This window comes from Mustela nivalis (genome assembly GCF_964662115.1).
Source record: "Mustela nivalis genome assembly, chromosome: 3".
In the NCBI taxonomy this organism is placed as follows: domain Eukaryota; kingdom Metazoa; phylum Chordata; class Mammalia; order Carnivora; family Mustelidae; genus Mustela; species Mustela nivalis.
Genome location: NC_139022.1, coordinates 35,444,349 through 35,469,607, shown reverse-complemented (window position 1 = coordinate 35,469,607; position 25,259 = coordinate 35,444,349). Strand labels below are relative to the sequence as shown.

General features: G+C 47.4%; 2 protein-coding genes across 3 annotated transcripts in view; one reads left to right on the top strand and one right to left on the bottom strand.

The window, feature by feature from the left end:
- Positions 1-5,265, bottom strand: part of LOC309860913 (uncharacterized protein) — a gene marked incomplete at its 5' end in the record, with an annotated part of 12,226 nt that extends 6,961 nt beyond the window's left edge. The window contains 2 exons of the mRNA XM_082723354.1: positions 464-4,897; positions 4,972-5,265. Coding sequence (XP_082579480.1) covers positions 4,067-4,897; positions 4,972-5,265 — 1,125 coding nt within the window. The 3' untranslated portion in view covers positions 464-4,066. The remainder of the gene's footprint in view (positions 1-463; positions 4,898-4,971) is intronic.
- TICAM2 (TIR domain containing adaptor molecule 2) lies at positions 4,577-25,259 on the top strand. 2 transcript variants are annotated; one of them, XM_082725061.1, is made up of 4 exons: positions 4,577-4,757; positions 13,202-13,314; positions 21,212-23,703; positions 23,910-25,259. In XM_082725061.1, the coding sequence occupies exon 3, from the start codon at positions 21,268-21,270 to the stop codon at positions 22,000-22,002; it is 735 nt and encodes a 244-aa protein (XP_082581187.1). In that variant the 5' UTR covers positions 4,577-4,757; positions 13,202-13,314; positions 21,212-21,267; the 3' UTR covers positions 22,003-23,703; positions 23,910-25,259. The 2 variants fall into 2 exon arrangements, with proteins under 2 accessions (XP_082581187.1, XP_082581188.1); XM_082725062.1 differs by lacking the exon at positions 13,202-13,314.

Below are 25,259 nucleotides of genomic sequence, written 5' to 3'. Positions count from 1 at the left end.
CACTGCTTTATGCACTATTAGAGTAATTTTAGCTTTTTTTGTATTAATAAAAAGGTTTAGGGGCGCCTGGGTGGCTTAGTGGGTCAAAGCCTCTGTCTTCGGCTCAGGTCATGGTCCCAAGGTCCTGGGATTGAGTCCCACATCGGGCTTTCTGCTCAGCAGGGAGGCTGCTTCCTCCTCTCTCTCTGCCTGCCTCTCTGCCTACTTGTGATCTCTGTCAAATAAATAAATCTTTAAAAAATAAATAAAAAATAAAAAGGTTTAGAGTCTAAGCCCAATTTTTTATTTATTCTGCATTGCAAGAATTGGAGGGTTGGGTGTTGATTAGCTTAAGGATAAAACTCCCTACCATTCAGTAGATGCTTGAGGAAATATCTACTGTGGGATAGGCATTGGGGGTTCTAGCATAAATATGATAGTTTCTCTGGACATAGACACTAAACAGAAAATTAGAATATCATACCTAAAAGTAGTAGTTCTCAAACATGGAGATGATGAATCAACTAGTCTACTTGTAAAATACTGACCTTTCTCAGATTCCTTCCCCTGACCCTGAGACTTTGATTCATTAGTTCTGGAATGAGTCTTGGAATCTGCCCCCTCCTGCCCCCTGCAAGGATTCTGATGAAGTGTTATACCACATTCTGAGAAGCATGGTAAACTCTTTTGTAATACTGCATGACTGCTCCTCTGTATTCTACATTCAGGCGATCTAATTTATTTTTTCCTCTGAACAGTGCTTTTTCCCCCATGGTACCAGCCAAGAAACCGAAACACAGAACAGTTGAGTCGACCTGCCCACAGTCACACGGTTAGCGCTAGAACCAGGTTTCAAGGGCAGAAAGCTGCAGGGGCAGGCTGGTGTCTCCCCTGTGTGTATGTAGGTAGGCTCCTAGCCATGCAGAGATATGGGAAGAGCTTATCCTGACCCTCATTGGCTCTCGTTTCCAGGGTCTCCCTGTTAAATTTTTGGTTAGTCCGCTGGTCTACTTCTCCCCTCAGGCGAGACCACAACTTCAGGTTGGCGCAGCTGGGGGCTTTCCCTATTCATTTCCTCCCAAGTTTGCAATTTTTATTGCCAGCGCCATTAAGAATGGACTTTTTGCCAACCATTGCAAATCAAGTTAGCTCTCTCCAGCAGTGGAGCTCCTGGCCCAGTGTGGCCCCAACCCAGGTGGGGAGTCTGGGGGGTTTGGGAGATCTGAAAAGCTTCTGGAAAGAATGCAACAGACTCCCACTACTTGTGCCCACAATTTGCAGAGTTTTGAAAAATGAATAAATGATTTTCAGTTTGTTGTTTGCCTTTGGTCAATTTCCAGAATCCTCAAATGATTGCTTGGCAATTTTTTCCAGTTTACCTTTTTTTTTTTGGCGTGGCGGGCAGTGGGAGCAGTGAGATTTGACATCTTTACTCTAGATAATCGCTAGAATCCCAGCTGTCCATTTTGTCAGGTCTGGGATTTGATTTTAGCCCACATACCATCTAATAAATTATCTAATAAATTAGTAATTAGGTGCTGTTTAATCGGTGCTTTCAGAAAACACAAGACTCCTGGCACAGAAACAAAGGACTTGGTTACCCATGGCACAGCAACAAGTACAACCATCAGCATATTTGCAGTGGTTCTTGGTCACACATCCCATGAGGGTGACACGAAGAGGCTTAGGTGGGTGCTACACACGCAGTGGGTTTGGGTCATGTCTGAAGAACATGGAACTTGAGGAACCCACCACTTTTAAAGCAAGCAGTAAGCAAGCCTGTTCTTTGTCTTGGAGGGAGATATCCCCTCATGTCTCAAGGCTCCTCACTATAAACACCAGCCTGGGAAATGGCTCAGTTAAGGAGCAGTCAGGGTCTTCCGTTCTTGATGAACCCAGCAAGACACCCAGGAACATGAGAGGCAGAGGCACATAACTGTCTCTCCCAGCTCATTTTACCTAGTTTATTGGAATGAAGTTAATAATATCTTTCATCTTTTAAAATTTCTTACAGTTTGTAGTGTAGCAGTGCTTCCTTTTTACTTCTAGTATGATTTGTGTCTTTTTGTCCCTTTTTTTCCCTGAGTAGTTGTACCAGTACTTACTAATTCTATTAGTCTTTTCCAAGAACCATCTTTTACTCTTGTTGATCCTCAGTTACTTTTTTCTATTTCTTTGCCTTCTGGCCTTATTTTCATTATTTACATTTTTTTTCTCCCTTTGAATTTAATTTCCTGTCCCCCCCCCCCAAACCCCAATTTCTTGTTATGGATGAAAGTTGATTCTCTGGCTTTCTTTTTCTTTTTCTTTTCTTTTCATTTTTTTTTTAATTGGCTTTGGTTTCTAATACATAATTTTAAGATTAGAAATTCTCCTTTAGGGGCACCTGGGTGGCTCAGTGGGTTGGGGCTTTTGCCTTCTGCTTGGGTCATGATCCCGGGGTCCTGGGATTGAGCCCTGTGTGGGGCTCTCTGTTCAGCAGGGAGCCTGCTTCCCCTTCTCTCTCAGCCTGCCTCTCTACTTGTATGTGCACTCTCTCTCTGTCAAATAAATAAACAAAATATTTTTTAAAAATCCCCTCTAGTTATATTTTTAGTTATAACCCACAAGGTCTAATATATGGTATTTTTAGTAATATTTAGACCAAAATCTGTATTTCAGTTTTTTAATTTGTTTTGATTTTTCTTTGTTGAGATGTGCTCTGTGGCCAAAAATATGGTCTAGTTTTGTTACCGTCTGATTTTGTTACTGTTCCCTGTGTACTTGAATATGTATTCTAAAATTGTATTGGGTGCCATAATCTATGAATGTCAATCAGGTCAAGTTCCTTAATCATATTCAAGTCATTTCCATCCTTACCTAATTATGTGTGGGTATGCTGGGCATACATTAGATATCCAGGAAAATGGTGCAGTAAGCTAAAGAGGTCAGAGGTTCAAGATCTTGAAAACACAGCATTTAATGCCAAACATTTCAGGGGTGTGAAGCCACAAGAAAAACATTTTACATGTGGGGAGGAGGCATCTCTTCCCTGATTTAATTAGCACTCTTCTCCACTTTGCTCATATCAGTCATTCATTCACCATGACCAATGACTGGATCTTGAGTTGCCTTATTTGTTGTTACCTCTTGTCTTTCTTTTGGACTAGACTTCAAAATCTCCATGAGGACTGGAACCTCGTGTGTCTTCTTGACGCTATATCCCTCCTGCCGGTTACAGAGATGATACCAGATATTTGTGGCATAAATGACTAGTGCATTTTCTCGAAATGTAAACTTGATAATTTGAGGAGAAAACCAATTAAAATCATAGCCAATTTAACACATTTTCTTAGTATGTCACATGAATATTTACAAAGAACAATGCAAATTTGGATCGATTTAAAATATAAAATGGAACACTTCAAGTAAATTTGCCCTTGACACTGGTGACTCAGGGTTGATTTATGCATGCCACGTGGTGGTGAATGGGAAAATAAATGTTTCTCAAACTTGTCATTAGTGGTATTTCAGTAAAAAAACTGAAAAGCACTGATATGAAGGATTATCAGGTGAAGTACAAGCAGAGGAAATTCTGGCAGGGAGTGAGGATTGGTGAACTAGGTTGATAGGGTACGAGTAGGATTGGGGTCTTGAGATAGATAGGGTAGAATTAGATACTTGGCTTTATAAAGCTTTTTATGATTTTTGATTGCATTTTTGTTCTCCGTTCATATTCAGCGGAATTCCATTCTGTTTCGTTTGGGCGGAAGAAACCCTAGAGAGGAAACCAGCTTTTTCGCAGGGGTTGATGCGCCACGCATCCCTCCCCAGGGATGCGGCCAACTACAGCACTAGTCAGTGAGGGGGCCCCAAAGGGAAGGAGAAGCCAGGGGGCAGCCTTGAGGACCAGGAGAGCGGCAGGACCTCGGGAAGTGTTTAGCGTTTGGGTATGCCTGGGGATTCCTTCCTTCAGAGTTTAGGGACTCCAGTCCGGGATGCGCGAAGGCAGCGGCTGCAACCCTCAACCCAACACCCAGATCTGTATGGAGCAGACACACTGGCATCGACCGCACACACCGCCTCCGAGCCAGGACGCCCGGGAACATTAAAAAGCAACAGCAACAGCGCATGGAGCGTGCCTGTTGGCCTCGGGGACAGTGCCCCGCACGCTACTGCCGTTGCTCCACCACTTCCGGCCCTCTCGTACCTCCACGCAGAGACCCAGACGGGTTCTTGGGCCAGGTTGCCGCTGGGCCACACTCTGCGGGCTCGCGCCCTGGCGCCAACCCGCAAGGACGCGCCAGGTGGACACGGGCACCCCGCCCAACCGGCGGCGCGCGGGGGCGGTGGGCGGGGACACCCGAGGGGCAGGGCCTGCGCGCTGGACCTCCCTCCAGGCGGTGCGCGGAAGGGGCAGGCGTGGGCACGCGAGGGGCGGGGACTGCGCGCCCGACCGGAGCACCCCTCCCTTCAGGCGGTGCGCGGAAGGGGCGGGCGTGGGCACGCGAGGGGCGGGGACTGCGCGCCCGACCGGAGCACCCCTCCCTTCAGGCGGTGCGCGGAAAGGGCGGGCGTGGGCACGCGAGGGGCGGGGCCTGCGTGCCGGACCCGGGCACAGTGCCCTCCCCGCGGCGCGCGGGCGCGGTGGGCGTGGGCCCGCGAGGGGCGGGGCCTGTGCGCGGGGCCGCGCGCCCTCAGTCCCGGCGGCGCGCGGGAAGTAGCCGCAGGCGGCGTCGCCCGGTGGGGTGAGGAAGACTAGGGAGTCGCGGGGCGTGGTGGTGGCCGCCGCTGTGCAGGCGAGTAGCGGGCGCCGGGGTGGGAGCGGCGGCGGGGCAGCGGGGCTTGGGGCCGGCGGGCGCTTTCCTCCCTCTGCGGTGAGAGTCCGCGCAGCCCTCTGCTTTGCTTCCCAGTTTCCTTCTGACCAGAACACCTGTTTCTGGGGGGGAAAACCTCAGAACAGAAGCAGGCGGCCGAGACGTCCTGCGCGAGCCTCAGCCGGACCCGCGGAACCCATGCTGACGCTTGCGGTTTGGGTTTTTGTGTTTGGCCGGCGTCTTGGCCAGAAGCGGGTTTGGGTAAGAGCACTTCGGACCGGCCGCTCTGAGCCGGTTGTCCGGCCGTGAACCGAAGAGGGGAAAGGACTCTGTCAGGGCAGGAGAGGAGGCCCGTGAACGCTCGGAAGAGCGTGTTGGACGGAGCCTTTTCTGTCTCCCTGACCCCGGCCCGCCTCGCTCGCGCGTCCGCTGTGCCGAACCTGAAGTCACGCTTAGGCGGCGGAGTCACGGGCACCTGGTCTGTGGTCATTTGCTCCTCGCGCTGCTTTGATCTCTTTAACAAGGACCTGCTCCTGAACCTCTTCGTCCTTTAACACCCCCTCGCCCAGACGTCCCCTGCGAGGTCCCAGCCGTCCCTTTATTTAAGAACGAAACCAAAAGCAGCACTCTGTTTGAATGGAAGCCTTGCTCCGCAGCGTCAGGCTCCACTCGCGTTTCCTCCTGCGCCCTCTCCTCGCAGGCTGCCTCCACCCCTGTGCAGGTGTTCACCTTACTACACCACGCGGGTGGTTGCTCCCTCGTCTTCCATGTTTTTTTTTTTTTTTTCTTCAGTTGGCTTCCAGGCAGCTACATTCTCTCGCATTTCCTTCCTTCTCCCCGGCCCCTCCTCCTGCGTCTCTAGGTTTCTGTTTCTTTTCCCAGCCGCTGAAGTTTCGCGGGCGAGCCGCAGCGCCCCGTGCTTGGACATAGTCTCTTTCTAGCCATACTTTGTCCCAAAGCAGTTTCCATCCCAGATCCTCTCTCATGACTGTAAATAACATCCATAAGCTGGTGCCTCCCAGTGTTTCGCTTTCCTTCTGTCCCGAGTTCCAGATGCATATTTCTAGCTGTTTCCTCAACAGCTCTGCTTAGAAGTCTGATGGGTATTCGAATTTAGGATGTCCAGACAGAATCTGGGGGGTACCACACGCACCCAGTCCGCCCTTCTGTTTCTCCCTCATTGCCCTTCCTTACCACACTCGAGGTTCCTGCGGTCCTCTGAGCTCAGACCCAACATCCAAGCAGCCAGCCAATTCTGCTAGCTCTGCCTTGAAGAAATATCTCCAATCTGACCACATCTCAGCCCGTCTCCAACAAAAACCACAGTAACCTCTTACCTAGATGACTGTTAAGTCTCTGATTTGGTCTTCCTGCTTCTGCTCCTCTTCCTTTATGGTCTCTGTCCAAACAGCAGTGATTATTATTTTTTTTTAATTTTATTTATTTATTTGACAGAGAGAGAGAGAGAGAGAGAGAGATCACAAGTCAGCAGAGAGGCAGGCAGAGAGAGGGGAAAGCAGGCTCCCTGCTGAGCAGAGAGCCCAATGTGGGACTCCATCCCAGGATCCTGAGATGATGACCTGAGCCAAAGGCAGAGGCCTAACCCACTGAGCCACCCAGGAGCCCCAGACAGCAGTGATTTTTTAAAAAATATCATCAGAACTTTCACTTCCCTTCAAAACTTTCTGGTAGCTTCTGATCAAAATCATGAAAACTGGACTCTTGCGTTGACTTCAAAGCCCTGTGTGGTCAAACTTCCAAAAACTTTTCTGATCTTGGCTCTCCCCTTGGTCCTTGCTTACTCCGCTGGTGACCTTGACCTCACTGCTGTTCTTTTTGCCTGCAGTGGGCCTGGGCTGCACCCTCACAGGCTGCCAACCTTCACTCACCTCGCTTCCGTGTTGAAATGCTATCTGGGATTACTGCCTTTTTGGCTATTTTAGCAGCCCTTTGCTCCTGACCTTTGGTGCCCGTTGTTGTTAGATACTGATTGTTATTCTCTAGTGTTCCACAAAGCCTGGGCCCCTTTAAGCCCTTGTTGGCGTCTAGAGTTCTCTAATATTAAAAATGCACAACCATGTTTGTTTTGAGCCTCATTTTGATAAGACATACAGTTTGTTGTTATAGTCAGCGTTTTTGTAAAATGTGCTTCCTGATTTGGAGAAGATTTCCCTTCAAATATAGAAAATGAAAGAAAAATGTTCACTTTGCCAAAAGGAATGTGCAGTGTTTTTTTTTTTTTTTTTCAATTCCTTCATCTCATTAGGAAATGATAGTTGCTCATTTGGAGGTTTTTTTGAATGGCACCAGGAATAAGTAGTTTTTTTGTTTGTTTAAGATTTTATTTATTTCTTTGACAGAGAGATCATAAGTAGGTGGAGAGGAAGGGGGAGGGGGAAGCAGGCTCCCTGCTGAGCAGAGAGCCTGATGCGGGTCTTGATCCTAGGACCCCAGGATCATGACCTGAGCCAAAGGCAGACACTTAGCAGACTGAACCACCCAGGTGTCCCAGGAATAGGTAGTTTCAATGGGAAGAAGAAAACGAAGGCACTTGTTCGGGGAATATTATACACGTTTCTGAGTTGTGTGGTGACAAAGTCAGTATCAGAATATCAAGAATTTGTAGTGAAATTCGGGTCTCTTTTTAAGATATGTGGGGATAGAAGTGAAAAACAATATTTTTATTATTAGGAAAGGCTTTGGGGAGATAAAAGACTGTTTAATGTTTAATGCTTCTTTATCACTTTCCTCCCGGGGAGCTAGTTCTGTGGTGACATCAGTAGCATGTGTACCTACTTTCCCTTCATTTATTTATTAATTTAAAAATTTTTTTTTTAAGATTTTATTTATTTGACAGAGACACAGCGAGAGGGAACACAAGCAGTGGGGAGCAACAGAGGGAGAGTGGGAAACAGATTCCCCACTGAGCAGGGAGCCCGACGTGGGTGGGACTTGATCAGATCCCAGGACCCTGGGATCATGACCTTGGCCCAAGGCAGGCTTTTGACCGACTGAGCCACCCAGCTGTCCCCTTTCCCTTTTAAAAGAGAAGACACAAAAGCTCTCATTTCAGATTTGGGATTTCAGGTGCTTGAATAAATATGTAAAATGGAGGATTAAATAAACATTTCCAATGAGGGCATTCTGAGTATGGAACAAACTGAAGATAAGAATAGGTCAGTTAAGGCGAAGCCAGGAGTGACGTTAAAATCAGAACATCTGTCACAAGCTGCTGTGTTGAGTACTCCTTAACCTGGAGCTTCCCAGCAGTGGAGAAAGGAGGCCACACAGCTGAAAAGCAGGTGCCCTTGAAGATCCGTGTGTGTATTTTTGTTATTATACCTTGCAGAAACAAAAGTTTTTGCGTTTGTTTCCATTGTTTTATAATGGACTTGCTCTAAGTCCATTGACTTGCTCTAAGGACCTGTTTTCAGAACGAGGGAGGTACATATTCTGCCTTCTGGTGCTTTACCATAAAGTAGAAATTGGAGGGGCCCTGTTTTGATTTAGAATTAGCAATCCTGGACTCTGGGGAAGTTTGTATACACATTCAAAAAACGGAGAGCAGGGATGCCTGGGTGGCTCAGTGGGTTAAGCCGCTGCCTTTGGCTCAGGTCATGATCTCAGGGTCCTGGGATCATACCCCGCATTAGGCTTTCTGCTCATAAAATCTTTAAAAAACAAAACAGGAGAGCAGACAGTTAATCATGGAGATGGGCTAAAGCCACCTGGAATGTGCAGATATGGCCCATAAGCCATATATCTGGACATCATGTTCATATGTCTTCTATTTAAAAGTACTAAACCCTCAAAAACCATTTTTTTGAAGATTTTATTTATTTATTTGACACACAGAGATCACAGGTAGGCAGAGAGGCAGGCAGAGAGAGGGGGGGAAGCAGGTTCCCTGCTGAGCAGAGAGCCTGATGTGGATGCTCGATCGCAGGACTCTGAGATGATGACTTGAGCCTAAGGCAGAGGCTTAACCCACTGAGCCACCCAGGTGCCCCCATTTTTTTTTAACTTACTAAAAAACTCCCCCCCCGCACTCTTTGCACTATCATTGTAGAAAAAGAAGATATATAGAGAGATGCATATAGATATATGTATATTCACACATCTACCACACACATATAACCAATGATATCTTTTTGATGTACTTTTTTCCCATCGGTTTTCTCTACAGCATGTTTCACAAAGCTGATAGCATACTATAGGTGAGATCAGACTGTATAGGCTACTTTTGTTCAGTTATAGAAACATTTTCTCAGGTCCTTAAAATTATTTCCAGCAAACTTTTTTTTTAGAGATTTTATTTATTTATTTATTTAGAGAGAGTGCGCACAAGCAGGGGGAGGGGCTGTGGGAGAGGGAGCCCTGACTTTTTTCTAATTATGCTTGTCTTTCACCAGTATTTGGACATTTTGATTGTTTTCCTCCAGTAGAACTTCAACTAGCCTCTGATACTGCATCCACATTCTCTAATAATAAGAAAATACAGTCCTCTGCCTCAGACGTCAGAATTGCAATGACACGTTCCCAGAGATCCTGTGAGAAGACAAAGCTGAGCTAACCTGAGGAACATGTGTAGGGAACTGGGGGAACATGGGGAGAGAGACATGAGAGGACGCTGGAGGAAGAAGCCTGATCAAGCAGTGTCTCGCCGTTTGCCATCTTAAGAAATTCTGTGGGAGATAACTAGGCTTTCAGGTGCTGGTCACTTTGTAGTGCATATAGATATTGAATTATAATCTTGTACATCTGACACTTGCATAATTTTATAAAATTGTTTTTAATAAGAGCAGTAGGAAGCCCTTGCGGAACTGTAAAGGGGAGTAATGTCATTGACGGGTGTTTTTCATGAAGATCATTGTGGCAGCCAGGCGGGGAAAGGAGCAGGCTGGCTGGGAGAGCGTGTACCAGACCAAGAGGGAAGCAGGATCGTGGACATGTGTTGATCCAGAGCCAAAGCGGGGTGCAGAAGGACCGTGGGAAGACTTGAGATGTATTTTGGAGGTGAAATAGATGGATGGGACTTTGGGAGCAGCTCAGAGGTGAATGCACGGGAGAGCATCCAAATTCCATAGGAATGGAAGCGGAAGTATCTTGAATGTACTTACTTATATTCACATCATTTTTTTTTAATGCAACATTATGGCTCATTTAAAACAAGGTACGTTAGAATGGCCTAGCTAGTTCCTCATCCTCTTGAGTTAGTAATTTGTGTGATACTGAAGATGATGGTGGTAAAGCGGTCTGTGTTTAGCTCTCCCTCAAAACCTAGAAGGCTACGTTAATCTTATATCTGGAATGCTGTCTTCTTTCGGGGGGTGTTCTTGAATGCTGGCTGTGCTCTAGACCCTGGAGTTACAGCGGAGAACAGGACAGATCTGGGCGTCATTGTGGTAGGGTTTACATTCTAGGGAGAAAAAATGAGAAACTAAGCAGATACACGTACACGTCATTAACTGTAGTTGTGATCAGCGCATGACACCACAGTACTAGGGGACGAGGCTCCTGTAACACCTTTCTCATACAAGCCTGGTACCTAAAATGAAAAATGCGGGCACTGGTTCCCTTTGACTATGAATAAATATCAATGGGGAATACACAACAGTTAACCTTTTTATTGATGTCGGCTTTTGCCATCCTTACGGATTCTGGGCAACCCCCAAAAGAAGAAAATGAATACGTGACGGCCAATCATCAATAATGTTATTTCAGTATAAGACCGAGTGCCTTCTGATTCTATTTATTGTATTCCTGAAGTTATTGAATACCCGAGTGGGACTTGAAAAGATTTCCAGTGTAAAGAAGTCAAAGAAAAGTCCACGTGTTCCTCCTCTGGCTGGCATAGGTCTTTTCTTTGACATCCCGGCAGCCTCATGGAGCTCAGCCGTCCCATGCTGTATGTAGTTCCGGGAATTGCTGTAGCTCAGCATACTTTCTGGAAAGAGCCAAAGAGTAAATATCGTGGGCTCTTATGGGCCATATGGTTTCCCCTGGAATTACTTGGCTCTGCCTTTCTGTGTGAAATTAACCATAGACAGCACATGAGTGAATGTGCATTGTTTTCTTTTAATAAAACTTTATTTACAAAAACAGCCATAGGACACATGGGTGGCTCAGTCGGTTAAGCATCTGCCTTTACTTCAGGTCATGATGCCAGGAACCTGGGATCCAGTCCCACATCGGGCTCTCTGCTCAGCAGAGAGTCTGGTTCTCCCTCTGCTTGTGTGCTTGCTCGCTTGCTCTCTGACAAATAAAATCTTAAAAAAAAAAAAAAAGCCATAGACAAAACATCAGTGAATGTGCATGGCTTTCTCCCAATAAAACTTTATTTTCAAAAACAGCTGGCAGGCCGCATTTGGCTGCTGACCTCTGCCGTCATGCCTTGTCGTGAATTTGGATGCTCTGTCCGTCACGGCTGGGTTGCATAGAACAGAATCTACTGCAGGTAGTTGCAGCAGAAAGGTATGCATTTGAGGATATTATGGGACTTAGAATATCATGGGGGGAGTTGAAGAACTAGACTCCAGGTTGGGTTTCTAGGAAGAGCTCAGAGCAGCACTTAGCAGACTCGGTCTAGCAGAGCTGGGCTTCTGCCGTGGATGCTCCTGCCAGATCAGCAAGCTGCTGGCTTGGGAACCTTAACCAGCAGCGCCGCTGCCTTGGGCTCTGCCTCTCTCTGCCCATGGTTAACTCAGACATGTAAGTGCCTCTGATTGGCAGAACTGATGCTATACCTGGGATCTTCCTTTTGGGGGAAGCCTGGGAAATTCAGCTTTTAGCGCTGGTGGTACAGGAGGTACCAGAGATCTGCAGCCAGGAAGTCAGAGTCATTTTCAGATGAGCCATTTTGCAGGCTCTGCTGCAGAACACCCCATTGGCGGCTTCACCTCCAGACTCTCCCCCATCTTCACATACTCGTGCTTCTAAAAAGCACCAGCAGCAACAGGATGCTGTCTCCCAGTATAACTCAGCTACCCCTCCTAGAAACAAGGGGCACTCGCTTTCTCCCTGGAAGTCCCATAGGTCATAACATCATCACAGGTGTTATCCCAGGACCCAGCACACTCAGGAGTGAGGTGGCCTGAGGGAGAGTAGGAGAGACCGAGCTGCCCAGTGACCAGGGCACACCCATATTTGTCATCCTCTCTCTATGAGCAAATCCCCTCCATTTCTGAGCATTCCCAGTTACTCTTCTTCTAACAACGTCTCCTGACCCTGCATTGCCTTGTAGCTGCTGGCTCTTCTTGCCGTCTTAGCAAGGCTTTTTCCCCTTCCCCATGCCCCCACGCGCACTGTAGACTCCAGAGCACACTGCGGCTCCTTCCGTGAGTTTGCTGTTCCCCTGTTATTGCTTCTGGGGGCCTCGAGGTGCTAAGTACTGTGGGTGCTGACCCCTGTCAGAAGCCCTCTCTTCCTTTGGCTCCCAGTCCCACCCTAGGTCTGACTTCCCTGCCACGCTGTTGCCACCCCTCCCCCTCCCACCTGGCTCCTCCTGGTCCAGACGCCCCTTTGGCATCAGCTCTGTCTTCAGCTCTCTGCTCTTCTCCTTCTGCATATTCCCAGGTGCTCAGGATTTCACCTCTGGAGCCCCGGACCTACAAGTGTGAACACCCCCTCCAGGTCACGGGGCAAGCTCCCTGTGTCCCAGACTAGAGGAATGGGTCACGCACCCCCACCCTGCTCCCATCAGTGGATGGCAGCACCACTCACAGGCTACACAGGGCACTGGCTTGGGAGGCATATCGGCTTCTTGCACTATGAGCCCCCAGTGCCTCCCTGTGAACCTTTGTGTGTCCCCTGTCCCTTCCTCAGTGCAGGGCTCTGCGTCATCCCCTGGGTTCCTGCCACAGCCTCTCAGCAGGAGGCTCTCCCAGAGCAGAGCCCCATACAGCGCAGCCTGGTCTCCTGCCCTGCGCGATGTGAGGCCATCCTGGACAACTCAGACCATGTCTCGCTTGCTCACCACGTGCCAGTATGATCACATTCAAAGTCTTTGGGCGCCTGGATGGCTCAGTCGGTTAAGTGTCTGCCTTCCGCTCAGGTCATGATCCCAGTGTCCTAGGATTGAGCCCCACATCAGGCTCTGCACTAGCTGGGAGCCTGCTTCTCCATCTCCCCTTGCCCCTCTGCTCTGCTCATGCTCTCTCAAATAAAATCTTAAGAAAAAAAAAAAACCCACAAGAGTCCTCAACAGAATATGTCAGGCCCCTCACTCACTAATCCTATTTATCATCATCCTTACATCTCACTGGTACCTTCCCCCTTCCCACCCCCACATACCTGAGCCTCAGAAGCACCCAGCAGGGACCAATCCCAACTTTGCTCTGTGGTGCCCCAGTGGTTTTGCAGTTGCTGCCCCTCCCGCCCCGAAGCGTCCACCTCCCTCGGCCTTACACAAGTTTCCTCTGCTGCAGGGATCCCTCCTGAGTGCTTCTGCAGTGCCCCCTGTTCTGGATGGAGCACCAGCGCGGTGACTGTCGCCTTAGCCTGGCTTCACATCCCTGAAACCCAGAGGTCTTGGTGCAGAGTAAGTTTCCCACCACACTTCCTGCTAACGACTTCCTAATTGAACAAGGAACCACTGATGTTACGTGTTTTTGCCACGAGGTGGTGCTGTTCAAATGGGAAAGAAGGCGGCTCTCGCGGCTGGAGGGTTCAAGCTCTGGCTGCCTTCGTCCAAAATGCCTTGTTTCAGAGGCAGTGAGTTCCGCAGTAAGCTTTCTCTGGGGTAGATATGCGGAGAGACAGAATTGTATGAGTGCATGCATTTTATCGTCAGATGATTATGGTTCCTTCTTTCACTCACTGCTGTTGGGAGCCTCTCTTCCCACGTGGTCACAGTGTTTCAAAAATACACATGTGAACTCCTCACTCTGGGGCAGCGCACTCTTGAGGAGGGTTCTCAGTTCTGAGTATGCTTTCACTGAATGTGTATCACTTCTGCGCCGTGGTGAATTCGAAACATTGTCAGTGAAACCATCATAAATTGGGGACCACCTGTATTGCTCTGAAGGTTGTCACCACCCACAGTCCGGGGGGTAATTGGCTTGACTCCCAGGACACCCCTTTACCTGGTAAGCCCATCTAAAAAAATACCTTCACGGCAGCATCCGGACTCCCGTTTGAACTACAGCTGGGGCCCAGAACAGAAAATTAACCCTCACCAAAGGCCAGGTGAGATAAGTCAGCTGAGCAGGAAAGGAAGTTCCCAGTGCTGTTTGCGTTTAGCCCGGGATGGGGTCGAGAGATCTGATGGCAATAAGCAACCTTGAGGAACCCATCTGCGATTTCTGAGGAAGAGAGGCTGTCCTGGGAGGGGCGTCCCTGGCTGTTGCCTGGAGCGCTCCTCCTGCCTGGAACCTCTGCTGGGGTTCCTACCGGCCCAGCCCTGGGGCTCAGAAAGGATGATAGCCTTGGGGACACAGCCATTTCCTCTTAACTGATTCCATCCTGTACTGTTCATGTTTCAAAATGATGGGGAGCTTGGGTGGCTCAGTGGGTGAAGCCTCTGCCTTTGGCTCAGGTCATGATCTCAGGGTCCTGAGATCAAGCCCCGCATCAGGCTTTCTGCTCAACGGGGAGCCTACTTCCTTTCCTCTCACTCTGCCTGCCTCTCTGTGTACTTGTGATTTCTATCTGGCAAATAAATAAATAAAATCTTTAAAAAAAAGAAAGCAATTGTGCGGCTAAAGGGCTATATAGCTTCATCATGCTAATTAAAAAAACAAAAAAAAAAAACAAAACGAGGTAGAGGTTTGGGGCAGTCCTTAGGAAGTGGTTTGGGTTCCTATTTTACTGAGACTGTTGAAGCAGTCAGAAGGGAACGAACGCGGGTGTCCCTGCCGTACCCATCCGTACCTGTACCTGTATCTGTTTCTTCCGCCCTCTCTCATTTTCACTGGGGAAAATGGTCACTTTTCTCCCCAACAAAGGCAACCCCTCTGTTGGCCCACCAGATCCCCCGCTTGCCTATATAAGCCGTCCCTCCAGTAGTTCTTGTCTTTCCAGCGTTGCTGAACTGCCCCTCTCCACTAGCTCTTTCTCTAGGCAAACAACCACCGTTAAAAAAAAATTTATTTAGGGGTGCGTAGGTGGCTCAGTCATTACGCCTTCGGCTCAGGTCATGATTCCAGGGTCCTAGGATTGAACATCAGGCTCCCTGTTCAGCGGGAAGCCTGCTTCTCCCTCTCCCACTCCCCCTGCTTATGTCAAATAAACAAAATCTTTAAAAAAAAGGATGCCATGTAGACCAGGAGGAAACACTATGCAGAAGAGGGGTGATCAAGCTCCCTTCTGACAGGTCTGAAGGAATGCTCTCAGTCCCTGTAGATCGATTTGCATTTTCTGGATCTGGATATAAATGGAATCAAAATCACTTTTTTTTTTTTTTTTTTCCCAGTCTGGCCTTCTTCATACACCATAATGAGTTTGGGACTTACCCACGTCAGGGTGTTTATCGTTTATCTCTCCTTCGTGTTGCCAAGCAAGGCCTTCCACGGTCTGGACATCACACAGTTTGTTTCTCCCTCCCCCTCTTGGTGGACGTTTCTCGTGTCTTCCTCATTTCTGTAAGCTGGAAATTGTGTCTAAAGACTTGGTCAGAGCTGGGCTAAACATTTTTGGCAAGACTGCGTCATGCGTTTTGCTGACTGCTTGGCGAATGGCATCAGAAAATGCACACACTGTCTGGTTGTGATCAGTGAGCCTGAGCATTTGATGGAGGGCGGCAAATCTGTTCTATCTTGGAATTTTGTGTTATGTTCATCGGATTTTCTATTTCAGATGCATTGTTTTTTTTTTATTTGACAAAGATCACAAGTAGGCAGAGAGACAGGCAGAGAGAGAGGGGGAAGCAGGCTCCCTGCTAAGCAGAGAGCCCAATGCGGGGCTCGATCCCACGTCCCTGAGATCATGACCTGAGCTGAAGGCAAAGGATTAAACCACTGAGCCACACAGGTGCCCCAATGCTTTGGTTTTTACTCTTTTTTTCCTCTAATCTCCATAGCTATGTTTGTTTGTTTTTTCAAATGACTTTTACTGTCATTTTACATTCTCTGATTTTTTCCAAGCCTTTCCACCATATTCTGCTGTTACGGCTTTATCATGTTTATTCCGTTCGTTGCCTTCTCTGTTTTTTCCTAAGGGTGCTGGACCCTCGATTCTTCTACAGTCTCTCTCTCCATGTGATTCTGTTATCCCCGCTTTGATATTTCTGTTTCTTTGGTTACAGTCTCTTTAGGGTGTCCAAGGACTGTATCCCTTAGAGTGATTGTCTGTGATAAGACGGGCGCACCAAAGGGAAACTGTGCGTCTTCCTTCATCGAAAATGTCCTGCAGGGATGCCTGGCCGACTTGGTCGGAGGAGCGTGCAACCCTTGATCATGGGGTCATGAGGGTCATGAGTTCAAACCCCATGCTGGGTGTGGAGATTACTTAAAAATAAAATCTCACAAAAAAGGAAGGAAAGGAAGGAAGGAGGGAGGGGAAGAAAAGACTGTCTTGCTCGGAGAAGAATGTCAGCTGAACTGAAAAGCACTTACCTGGTTGATTTATATCCTGGCACAGTCTCCTGCTTTTTGTCCCGGGCTGGCGCCAGACCATCCAGAGATTGGCCGTTGTCCCCAAACAGCACTTGGAGCCATCCCGTCCTAGAGCCTACACACTGTTGGTGTAAATTTTTCCTTATCTTCCTTGTTATGTCTCTAATAACCATAACGGCTGCCAACATGTATGGTGAAACTAAGGCCCAAAAATACCACGTAACTTGGACTAAGTCACACAGTAGTTTTAGAGCAGGGTGCTGGGATTTACATTCAGGCAGTCAGATTCCAGAGCACATAGTCCTTTTTTTTTTTTTTCCCCCATGAGCCCAGGAAGAGAGAGAATCTTTTTATTTTATTTATTTGACAGAGAGAAAAGGCGAGAGAGGGAACACAAGAAGGGGAGTGGAAGAGGGGAGAGCAGTTTCCCCACTGAGCAGGGAGCCAGATGCAGGACTCGATCCCAGGAACCTGGGACCATGACCTGAGCTGAAGGTAGATGCTTCACCAACTGAGCCATCCAGGCACCCAGAGACAGAGAATCTCCGCTGAGCGCAGAGCCCAAGGTGGGGCTCTATCCCACCACCTTGAGATCATGACTTGAGCTGAAACCAAGAGCTGGCTGCTTAACCGATTGAGCCCCCCCTGGCGCCCTCCATAGTCTTCATGAAAATAGGTTATTTTTGGCGTTTGCAAGCTATTCTTAATATTCGTTTTCATTTCCTGTAGTCTGTATGGCTACTTGCCAAGAATGCACATTTGTCAGTCTTCTTTTCACCTTACTTCTATTTAATGTGGGGGAATCCTATTGGGACCCCCTTGGGCTAGAAACGAGGTGGGTACTTCTGGATTCTGCTTCCTTCCTTATCTGAGACCTGCTGATCTTCCCTTGAGAACTTCAGCTCAAGAGCTCCACTCTCTTGGGTTGAGTTTTTCCACGGGATAGTTGCCCTGAGAGGATGTCATTGGCTCAGTGGGACTGTTGTCTTGTAGCAGTGATCAGTAGTTTCGGTCTTAGATCTTTTCTGGGAGTAGGGGTAGAGGTAAGGATGTCATTCTATCAAGTTAAAAGCACACACACACACAAAAGTTTCAGTCTTTCAGAGAGTAATTTGGCCTAATCTCTCATTATTGCAAATGCATTTGTCCTTTGATGTGGAAATCCCATCTGGGGAAATTATTCTGCAGATGAAGCTGCACATCGATGGGATGACTTTTATACAAAGCTGCTCTCTGCAGAGTTGTTCGTCCTAGTAGCAGACTGGGAACAGCTCACATAACCAAGAACAGGGGACAATTATGGTACAACCACAAGCTGCAAGATTCTGTTGTAAAGAAGTCATTGCTGCCATGGAAAGCTCTGAGGTTCTAGTCTTTTTTTTTTAAGGTTTTATTTACTTGACTGAGAGAGATCACAAGTAGGCAGAGAGGCAGGTGGGGGTGAGGCAGGCTCCCCACTGAGCAGAGAGCTGGATGCAGGGGCTCGATCCCAGGACCCTGAGATCATGACCTGAGCCAAAGGCAGAGGCTTAACCCACTGAGCCACCTAGGTCCTCCTGAGGTCCTAGTCTTAAAGGGAAAAGCAGTGTATCTCTGTCTCCTGTTTTGCAGTGGGTGTGTTTTTTATACATACATATATATGTGATATTTTTTATGAAAAGAAAAATATATATATTATAAAGAAACAGTGGAAGGATGTTGAAGGAACTAATCGAAGTGGTCACCGGTAGGAGGCCGTGGGGGTAACAGGTGGCATGGGGAAAGGAGAATTTTCCCTGTGAACATTTTCAAAGTCATTAGGTATTTTAGCCTCTACCTCTTTTTTTTTTTTTTTTTTTTTAAGATTTTATTTATTTGACAGAGAGAAATCACAAGTAGATGGAGAGGCATGCAGAGAGAAAGAGAGAGAAGCAGGCTCCCTGCTGAGCAGAGAGCCCAATGTGGGGCTCGATCCCAGGGTCCTGGGATCGTGACCTGAGCCGAAGGCAGAGGCTTAACCCACTGAGCCACCCAGGCGCCCCAGCCTCTACCTCTTCTTAAAAAGTAAATGAAAATATGTATATACACAGATGTCTTCATTCCCGTGACCAGTGATTTTGTGTGCCGCTCCTCGGCGACTGCCTTCAGGCTCCTTCCATTTCTCAGAAATGTTTTCACTTGCATTTGCAAGTGATGGGGAGGGGACCTTCCAGAGGCTTCCCAGGCTCCTTCCATCAGCCCTCCATGCCTGCCTTGCACTGTGGGAAAGCCCTCTGGTAGACAGAGTCAGTGGCTTGGTGGGAGCACAATCCTGTTCTCTCCGATCCTTCCAGCGTTGAGCACCACAGTCCAGGATGGGGACCATTTGCCCATCTAGGAACCACCATGGTGCCAGCAGAGGCTGCCCTCCACCTCACAGCTTTCCACATGTCTTTCCTTTGGCCGGCTCCTTGCTCTCCCCCTCCACATGGAAGGTGGTAGTGAAGTTCTCCAGATGTTGTCACGCACTCTATTCTCTCTGGGCTGGGTAGGAGGGCTCAGGAGGGGGCTGGAACAGCACTGTCAAAGATTTCTGGAGGCTTTTGCTTTGTTTCTGACCAGTGTTTAAAAAAAATGAGACCTAGGGTCACCTGGGTGGCTCAGTGGGTTAAAGCCTCTGCCTTCGGCTCAGGTCATGATCCCAGGGTCCTGGGATCGAGCCCTGCATCGGGCTCTCTGCTCCCCAGGGAGCCTGCTTCCCCCTCTCTCTCTGCCTGCCTCTCTGCCTATTTATGATCTCTGTCTGTCAAATAAATAAATAAAATCTTTAAGGAAAAAAAGAAAAAAAATGAGACCTAAAGTTGCAGTTTTTCCTTTTGTTATTTTTTTCATGTCAAGAGATTTCGTTGAGCCTGGCTTGACACATCATTTTACCCCAGTAGTTTGGGACAACTCCAAGCGTACTTACCTGCAGTGGCTAACGAGGAAGGTCATGGTGTTAAGTTGGTTTAACAAACTAATCTCAGTGCATAAGTGAAGATCATTTAAATTCACACCGTAAATGCTTCTGAACGCTTTAACAATTCTTTTGAAATTGTGATGTAGTTAACATAGTGTTGTGTTAGTTAGTATAATATAGCAATTCAATGATTCTTTACATCGCTCAACAATTTTTTCCTTTTTTAATACAGGAGAAGCTTCTTTCTGCAGCTTTGCAGAGTGACACCTTTTTTTTTGTAACACAACAGAGTCAGCAGTGAATCCTAACCAGTGAAGAGAGTCCAAATTCACTCAGTTTTGTTATTCGGGATGTATGTATTAGCATTTTAGAATTATGTCTTCAGGTATCTCTCAGAAGCTGTCATAACAGCTTCTGTAACAGCTTTGGCTGTGAAGTAGAACCTCAAGTATAGACATAACACATTCATCGGGGTAGCCAGGAGGAGCCTCACTGTTCAGAGCAGCAGCAAACCCTTTCTCTCCCTAGGTACGTTAGAAGGAAATGTTCTGTGTTTTTCCTCATCTTTTCTTCCTGTAACAGTTCTTCACCATTTTTGCTGAGCGGTTTTCTTTAACCTTGAATTATATTGGTACTTGTAAGCTTGTGTTATTGATGCCATTATGATCCCAAGCCTAATTCAATTCTTGACTTGAACTCTAGTCTTTGTTCAGGAACAATAAATTTAAAGCCCCTTCTCCCCCCCCCCCTTTTTTTTGGAAATAGGAAACCTGTATTTATCTGTTCTGAATTTTCTATCTTTGGATAAAAGAATCCTTTTTGAAACTGCCTGTTTGGGGGTTCTGTTAACAACGTTGCCAACATTATCTGAAGATTTGTTTAAACTAGGTTCACGTGAAGCAGTATTCTCTCGCAGCTGATTTAATTCTTCCACTCTGACTTCCAAATTTTTTAAATTAATAGAAGGAGGGGCGTCTGGATGGCTCAGTCAGTTAAGCATCTGAATCTTGATTCCAGTTCAGGTCATAATCAGGGGTTTGTGAGATCGAGCCCTGGTCATTGTGGAGCCTGCCTGGTAGTCTCTCCTCTCCCTCACGTGCGTGCGCTCTCTCTCTCTCTCTTTCTCTGTTACAAAAATAAATAAATAAACAAAATAAAATAATGGAATGAGGATAGACTATAATGATTCTTTGTTGATTTCCCTGGAGGAGATCCCTAGCCTTTGTTTCCAGAATCACTCCCAAACCCAGAAGTGAATTTTTCCCAAGGTGAATACTCAGTCTTCTGAACCATTCCCAGGATTAGCTAGAAAAAGGTATTCCTCACTTTTCAGAACCCTTAGTATAATTGCTTCACCAGCCCTGACACCAGTGCCTGATCCCAGCCAGGGAGAAGAGCTCCAAGGCCGTGAACCCCGCATGTCGTTTCGATTGACATTTCAGATCTTCTCTTTGTGCTGACTTAGTCACAATGCCAGCTGGTCATCTTATTTGTGTCCTGTTTTGTAATTGTGTTTGATATGAAAATGAGTTGTCTATTTACTACTTGAGTGTTCTGTTGCTCTCAACTTTTCTGTTTCTAGTTTACACAATAACTCGATAATGAAGAAGTTGTATTTAAACTCCATATGGATAGACTGGCATGGGACCGACTTGTCTCCCTCAAATACCAAAGCAGTTGACTTTGTTCTGAAGGTTTCTAATTCCATGTCAGACTTCCAAAAGTCTCCTGTTAGCATTACAATGACTCCCTGTTCCACTCCCCCTTGACCATCCTTGGTCATCCTCATGAAACTCACAGAGGGTGATCTTTCCCCAAGATCCGATCGGCATTTTTTTCTTAGGACCTCTATATTACAGTCTCTTGGAGGCTTTCAGGTTGAGTGAAAAAAAAAATTTTTTTTCCGTTTGTAACGTTTGGATGACATTTATAACATTCGTCTGCTGTGTTATTTCTTCTCCTTATAGAATGAAAAGAAATGTTGAGAAAGAAGTGAAGCTGTCCTCCTTTCCCTCGGATATTGATGATGGGTGTCGGGAAGTCTAAAACAGACGCCTGCCCTCTCTCTCTCTCCTTGGGGAAAAGCCCCGGGGTGGAAAAGAGTCAGGGACTCCAGGAGTCAGCTTCCAAGAAACCGGACAACCTCCCCATGCACGATCTGGCTGAGCCAAGCCCCACGACCCCGGTCCCGGTGCCCACTGGGGAGCACAAGGGGGCTGCGGGCCAGGGAGACATGTTGGAGGGGGAAGAGGAGGAGGTGGAGGAGGAGGAGGAGGAGGAGTTCCTCAAGTTCGTGATCCTGCATGCGGAGGACGACACAGATGAAGCCCTCAGGGTCCAGAATCTGCTGCAGAATGACTTCGGCATCAAGCCTGGAATCATCTTTGCCGAGATGCCCTCCGGCCGGCAGCATCTGCAGAACTTGGACGACGCTGTGAATGGGTCCGCATGGACCATCTTGCTGCTGACCGAGAACTTCCTAAGAGACACCTGGTGCAAGTTCCAGTTCTACACATCGCTTATGAACTCAGTGAACAGGCAGCACAAGTACAACTCGGTCATCCCCATGCGGCCCCTCCACAACCCCCTGCCCCGCGAGAGGACCCCCTTCGCTCTGCGGACCATCAACGCTCTGGAGGAGGACAGCCGCGGCTTCCCCACCCAAGTCGAGAGAATCTTTCAGGAGTCCGTGTATCAGATCCAGCAGTCTCTGTGGAAGGACACCCGAAGTAGCATCCGCAGACAGGTCCTCTCCTGAGACGGAGCCCCCAGCACATGGCTGGCTCTCCTCTGGGAAAGCCGACCCCTCATCTCCACATGAGAAATCACAATTCTGGCAAGAAGTTGGCAGAATTTTACAGAAACACAGGAACTCAAGCACAAGACGTTTCTGCAGGACATTGTATAGACTTTGGAGGTGCTCTTTGATGCCTTGGATAAACTTGAGACTGTCCAAACTTTGAGAACATTCCTCTCACGGTTTTCCTGGTCCACGCATATCACAAAGGATAGCCTTAGTTCATAGCCCTGGTATCTGTCCTTGAACACAGACTTCTGTGGGAGACGTTGTACAGATACAATGATGCTTTCATTTTGTTGGCAAAGGACGTGCAGGAGAGAAGGTCCCCGGGAGACCTGACCACCCTTCCTCAGACAGAAATGTCACAGCCAGGTTGACTGGTATCATCGCCCAGAAAGACAGAGAGCCCGATGAGAACATTCAGAACGTTCAGTATTGATACTTGCGAAACAAAAAGCCAATGCGAGAACGGTGGGGCATTTTACAAGAATCCAGCCAACTGTGTTCTTTCTGTGGACTTTGGGGATTTGGAGACAGTGCCTAGCCCTGACTAGCCACCCATTTGCTGGCGTTGTTGTTAGGGACGCCGGGGAGCCATGTTGTGAAGTCCCCGGAGCCTCAAGCTCTTGTGATGTCATCCGTAACTAGGGCTTTATGTGTGGGGCTTCTGAATAGTTCTGTGTCCCTGACTGTGAGTTCTCCTTTGTCTCTCTTAGGACAGCCTTGAGAAATTCCTCTCACTCCCAGTGCCCTACCAGGAAGTGTTCCTCAGCTCGGTGATCAGAGTAGCCTGACCGTGTGCATGTATGCTGTAGGTTATTCCTAGACTCAGGGTGGAAACAGGAGACGCATTCTGTGGCCTCCTCTTCTGTGTCCCACACTTCAGCACACCACACAGGCCCACAAAGCCCTGTCCCTTCCCCTCTTGCCCTCCTGTGCCACCTGTGGCTGAAGGAGAGCCATCAGGTATGGATGGGAAATGGGATGGGGCGGGTGTCACACCAGGTAGCTAGGAAAGCGCCCATGGGGACCTAGCCTAATGGGGACCAGGAGACCTGGTTCCAGTCTAGTCTCTGCCTCCAAGGCTGAATGTGACCTTCGCCTCCTTTATCTGTGAAATGAAAGGCTTGAATTGATGGAGCTCTAAAGGGCCTTTGTCCTCTCTCAGAATGTGAACAAGTAGGAACCAGAAAAGGGAACAAGCAAATAATAATGTGTAATAAGTTTCAGGAGGCGTGAGATCAGCTCCCAATGAAAGGAAACACTAATGTGTTTACAGCATAATTGATTTCTGATGCTATCTGTTACACTTTAATAGTCCCAAGAGAATTCCAATACTTGCCTCCTCAGATTCTTTTAAAATACATTTTTTTGTAGGGACTGTTGAGCAAAGATGGTCTGCCTGATTTTTCTTTCTCCTTATCCTCACTTCTGCGTGTCTCCTCCTGGCACTGGGGTCTGCTCACATCTTTCTCCATCCACCTCTTCATAGCTATCACCAAATGTTCCATGAGGAACTTTTCCCATAATCCTGCAAGTTAAGTTAAACCTCCTCCTTCACTAGTACTCCTTGAAGAAGAGATCGTTTTCGTCGTGCCAGGGACATTTTCTTAAAGTCCCTTTCTGTCATAGTTTCTTACTACTTACTTTTCTTTCTCAGTTTTTTTTTTTTTAAAGATTATTTATTTATTTGACAGAGAGAGATCACTAGTAGGCAGAGAGGCAGGCAGAGGGAGGGGAGGAAGCAGGCTCCCTGCTGAGCAGAGAGCCCGATTCGGGGCTCGATCCCAGGACCCTGGGATCATGACCTGAGCCAAAGGCAGCGGCTTAACTCACTGAGCCACCCAGGCGCCCCTCTTTCTCAGTTTTAATGGTGTTCTTTTTTCCCCCCTGTGGTCTGTCTCCAATTTCATACAGTAAAACAGCATCAACCCACCCTTTCTGCTTATTACCAAAGCGGGAGCTGTGGGTGCTGGGTGGTTTTTTTAATATATGTGCTGCTGAAATGGGCCCTCGATGGTGTTTTTTAAATAAATGTTTTTACTCATTTCCCTTGACTACCCTTGATTATTTCCAACCCCAGGGAAGATCGTGGGAAAGTATTTTGAAAAAATGGCATTCATCTGTACTTGTCCCTAGAGTACCAGGCACAGCGCCTCCTTCAATCTGGAGTGAAATATATTTTTTGTGATGAAGAAAAATGTGAAGCCCTGAATAACGATGCATGTTGAAATTACCTGCCTTAGAAAGAATTACCAAATAACTAAACCGAGGATGACAAGAAGGCAAGGTGTGGCCTTAGTTGTGTGTTTGTGTGTGTGTACACATCCGTGTAGATGAGATTCATACACACACACACGCACACACAAGGAAATTCTCTAACATTCTGCCACACATTGAAGGGTGTCCATGGGGAGGACCCTCTGGGCCTCACTGCCCACCCTGGAACCTCACAGAAGAACCTGAGTTGTGCCTAATGGGTCAGTTGGGATTCTTCCAGCTGTAGGAAACAGAAAACCCAATGCCACATGACCTACACCATTAAGGCAAGGGTCTCTAACTTAACAAGAGGTCCCCTAAGGTATGGTGTCTCCGAGGTGTTCTTAAAAACCCAGGTTCTTGGGTTCCTGGGTGGCTAGATTGGTTAAGCATCCAACTCTTGATTTCGGCTCAGGTCACGATCTCAGGGTCCTGGGATTGAGGCTCCCTGCTCAGCCCAGGAGCCTGCTTCTCCCTCTGCCTGCTGCTCCCTGCTTGTGCATACCATCTCTCTCTCTGTCAGATAAATAAATAAAATCTTCAGAAAAATTAAGAACCCCAAGTTTATAAACAACCGAATAATATTCTACCTTAGAAAGAAATAAAATTCTAATACATGCTCCAACGTTAGAAGAACTTGAAAACATGTGAAGTGGGAAAAACAAAAACAGGCACAAACACGAAACAAATACTATTGATATGATTCTGTCCTATGAGGTGCTCTTAGAGCAGGCAAATTCATAGCGACAGGAAGAACAGAGGTGGCCGGGGGTTGGAGGGAAGAATAGAGAATCATGCCTAATGGGTACAGAGCTTTTATTAGGGGTGATGAAAAGGTTCTGGAAATGGGTTGTACGACATTTGGAATGTACTTACTGCCACTGATCTGTATGCTTAAAATGCTGAATTTTATGTGTATTTTACCACAGTAATAAATAAAAATAACCCAGTTTCTT

Coding starts and splice junctions, on each gene's coding strand:
- TICAM2 (XM_082725062.1), top strand. CDS start 21,268: ATGATGGGTGTCGGGAAGTCTAAAACAGACGCCTGCCCTCTCTCTCTC.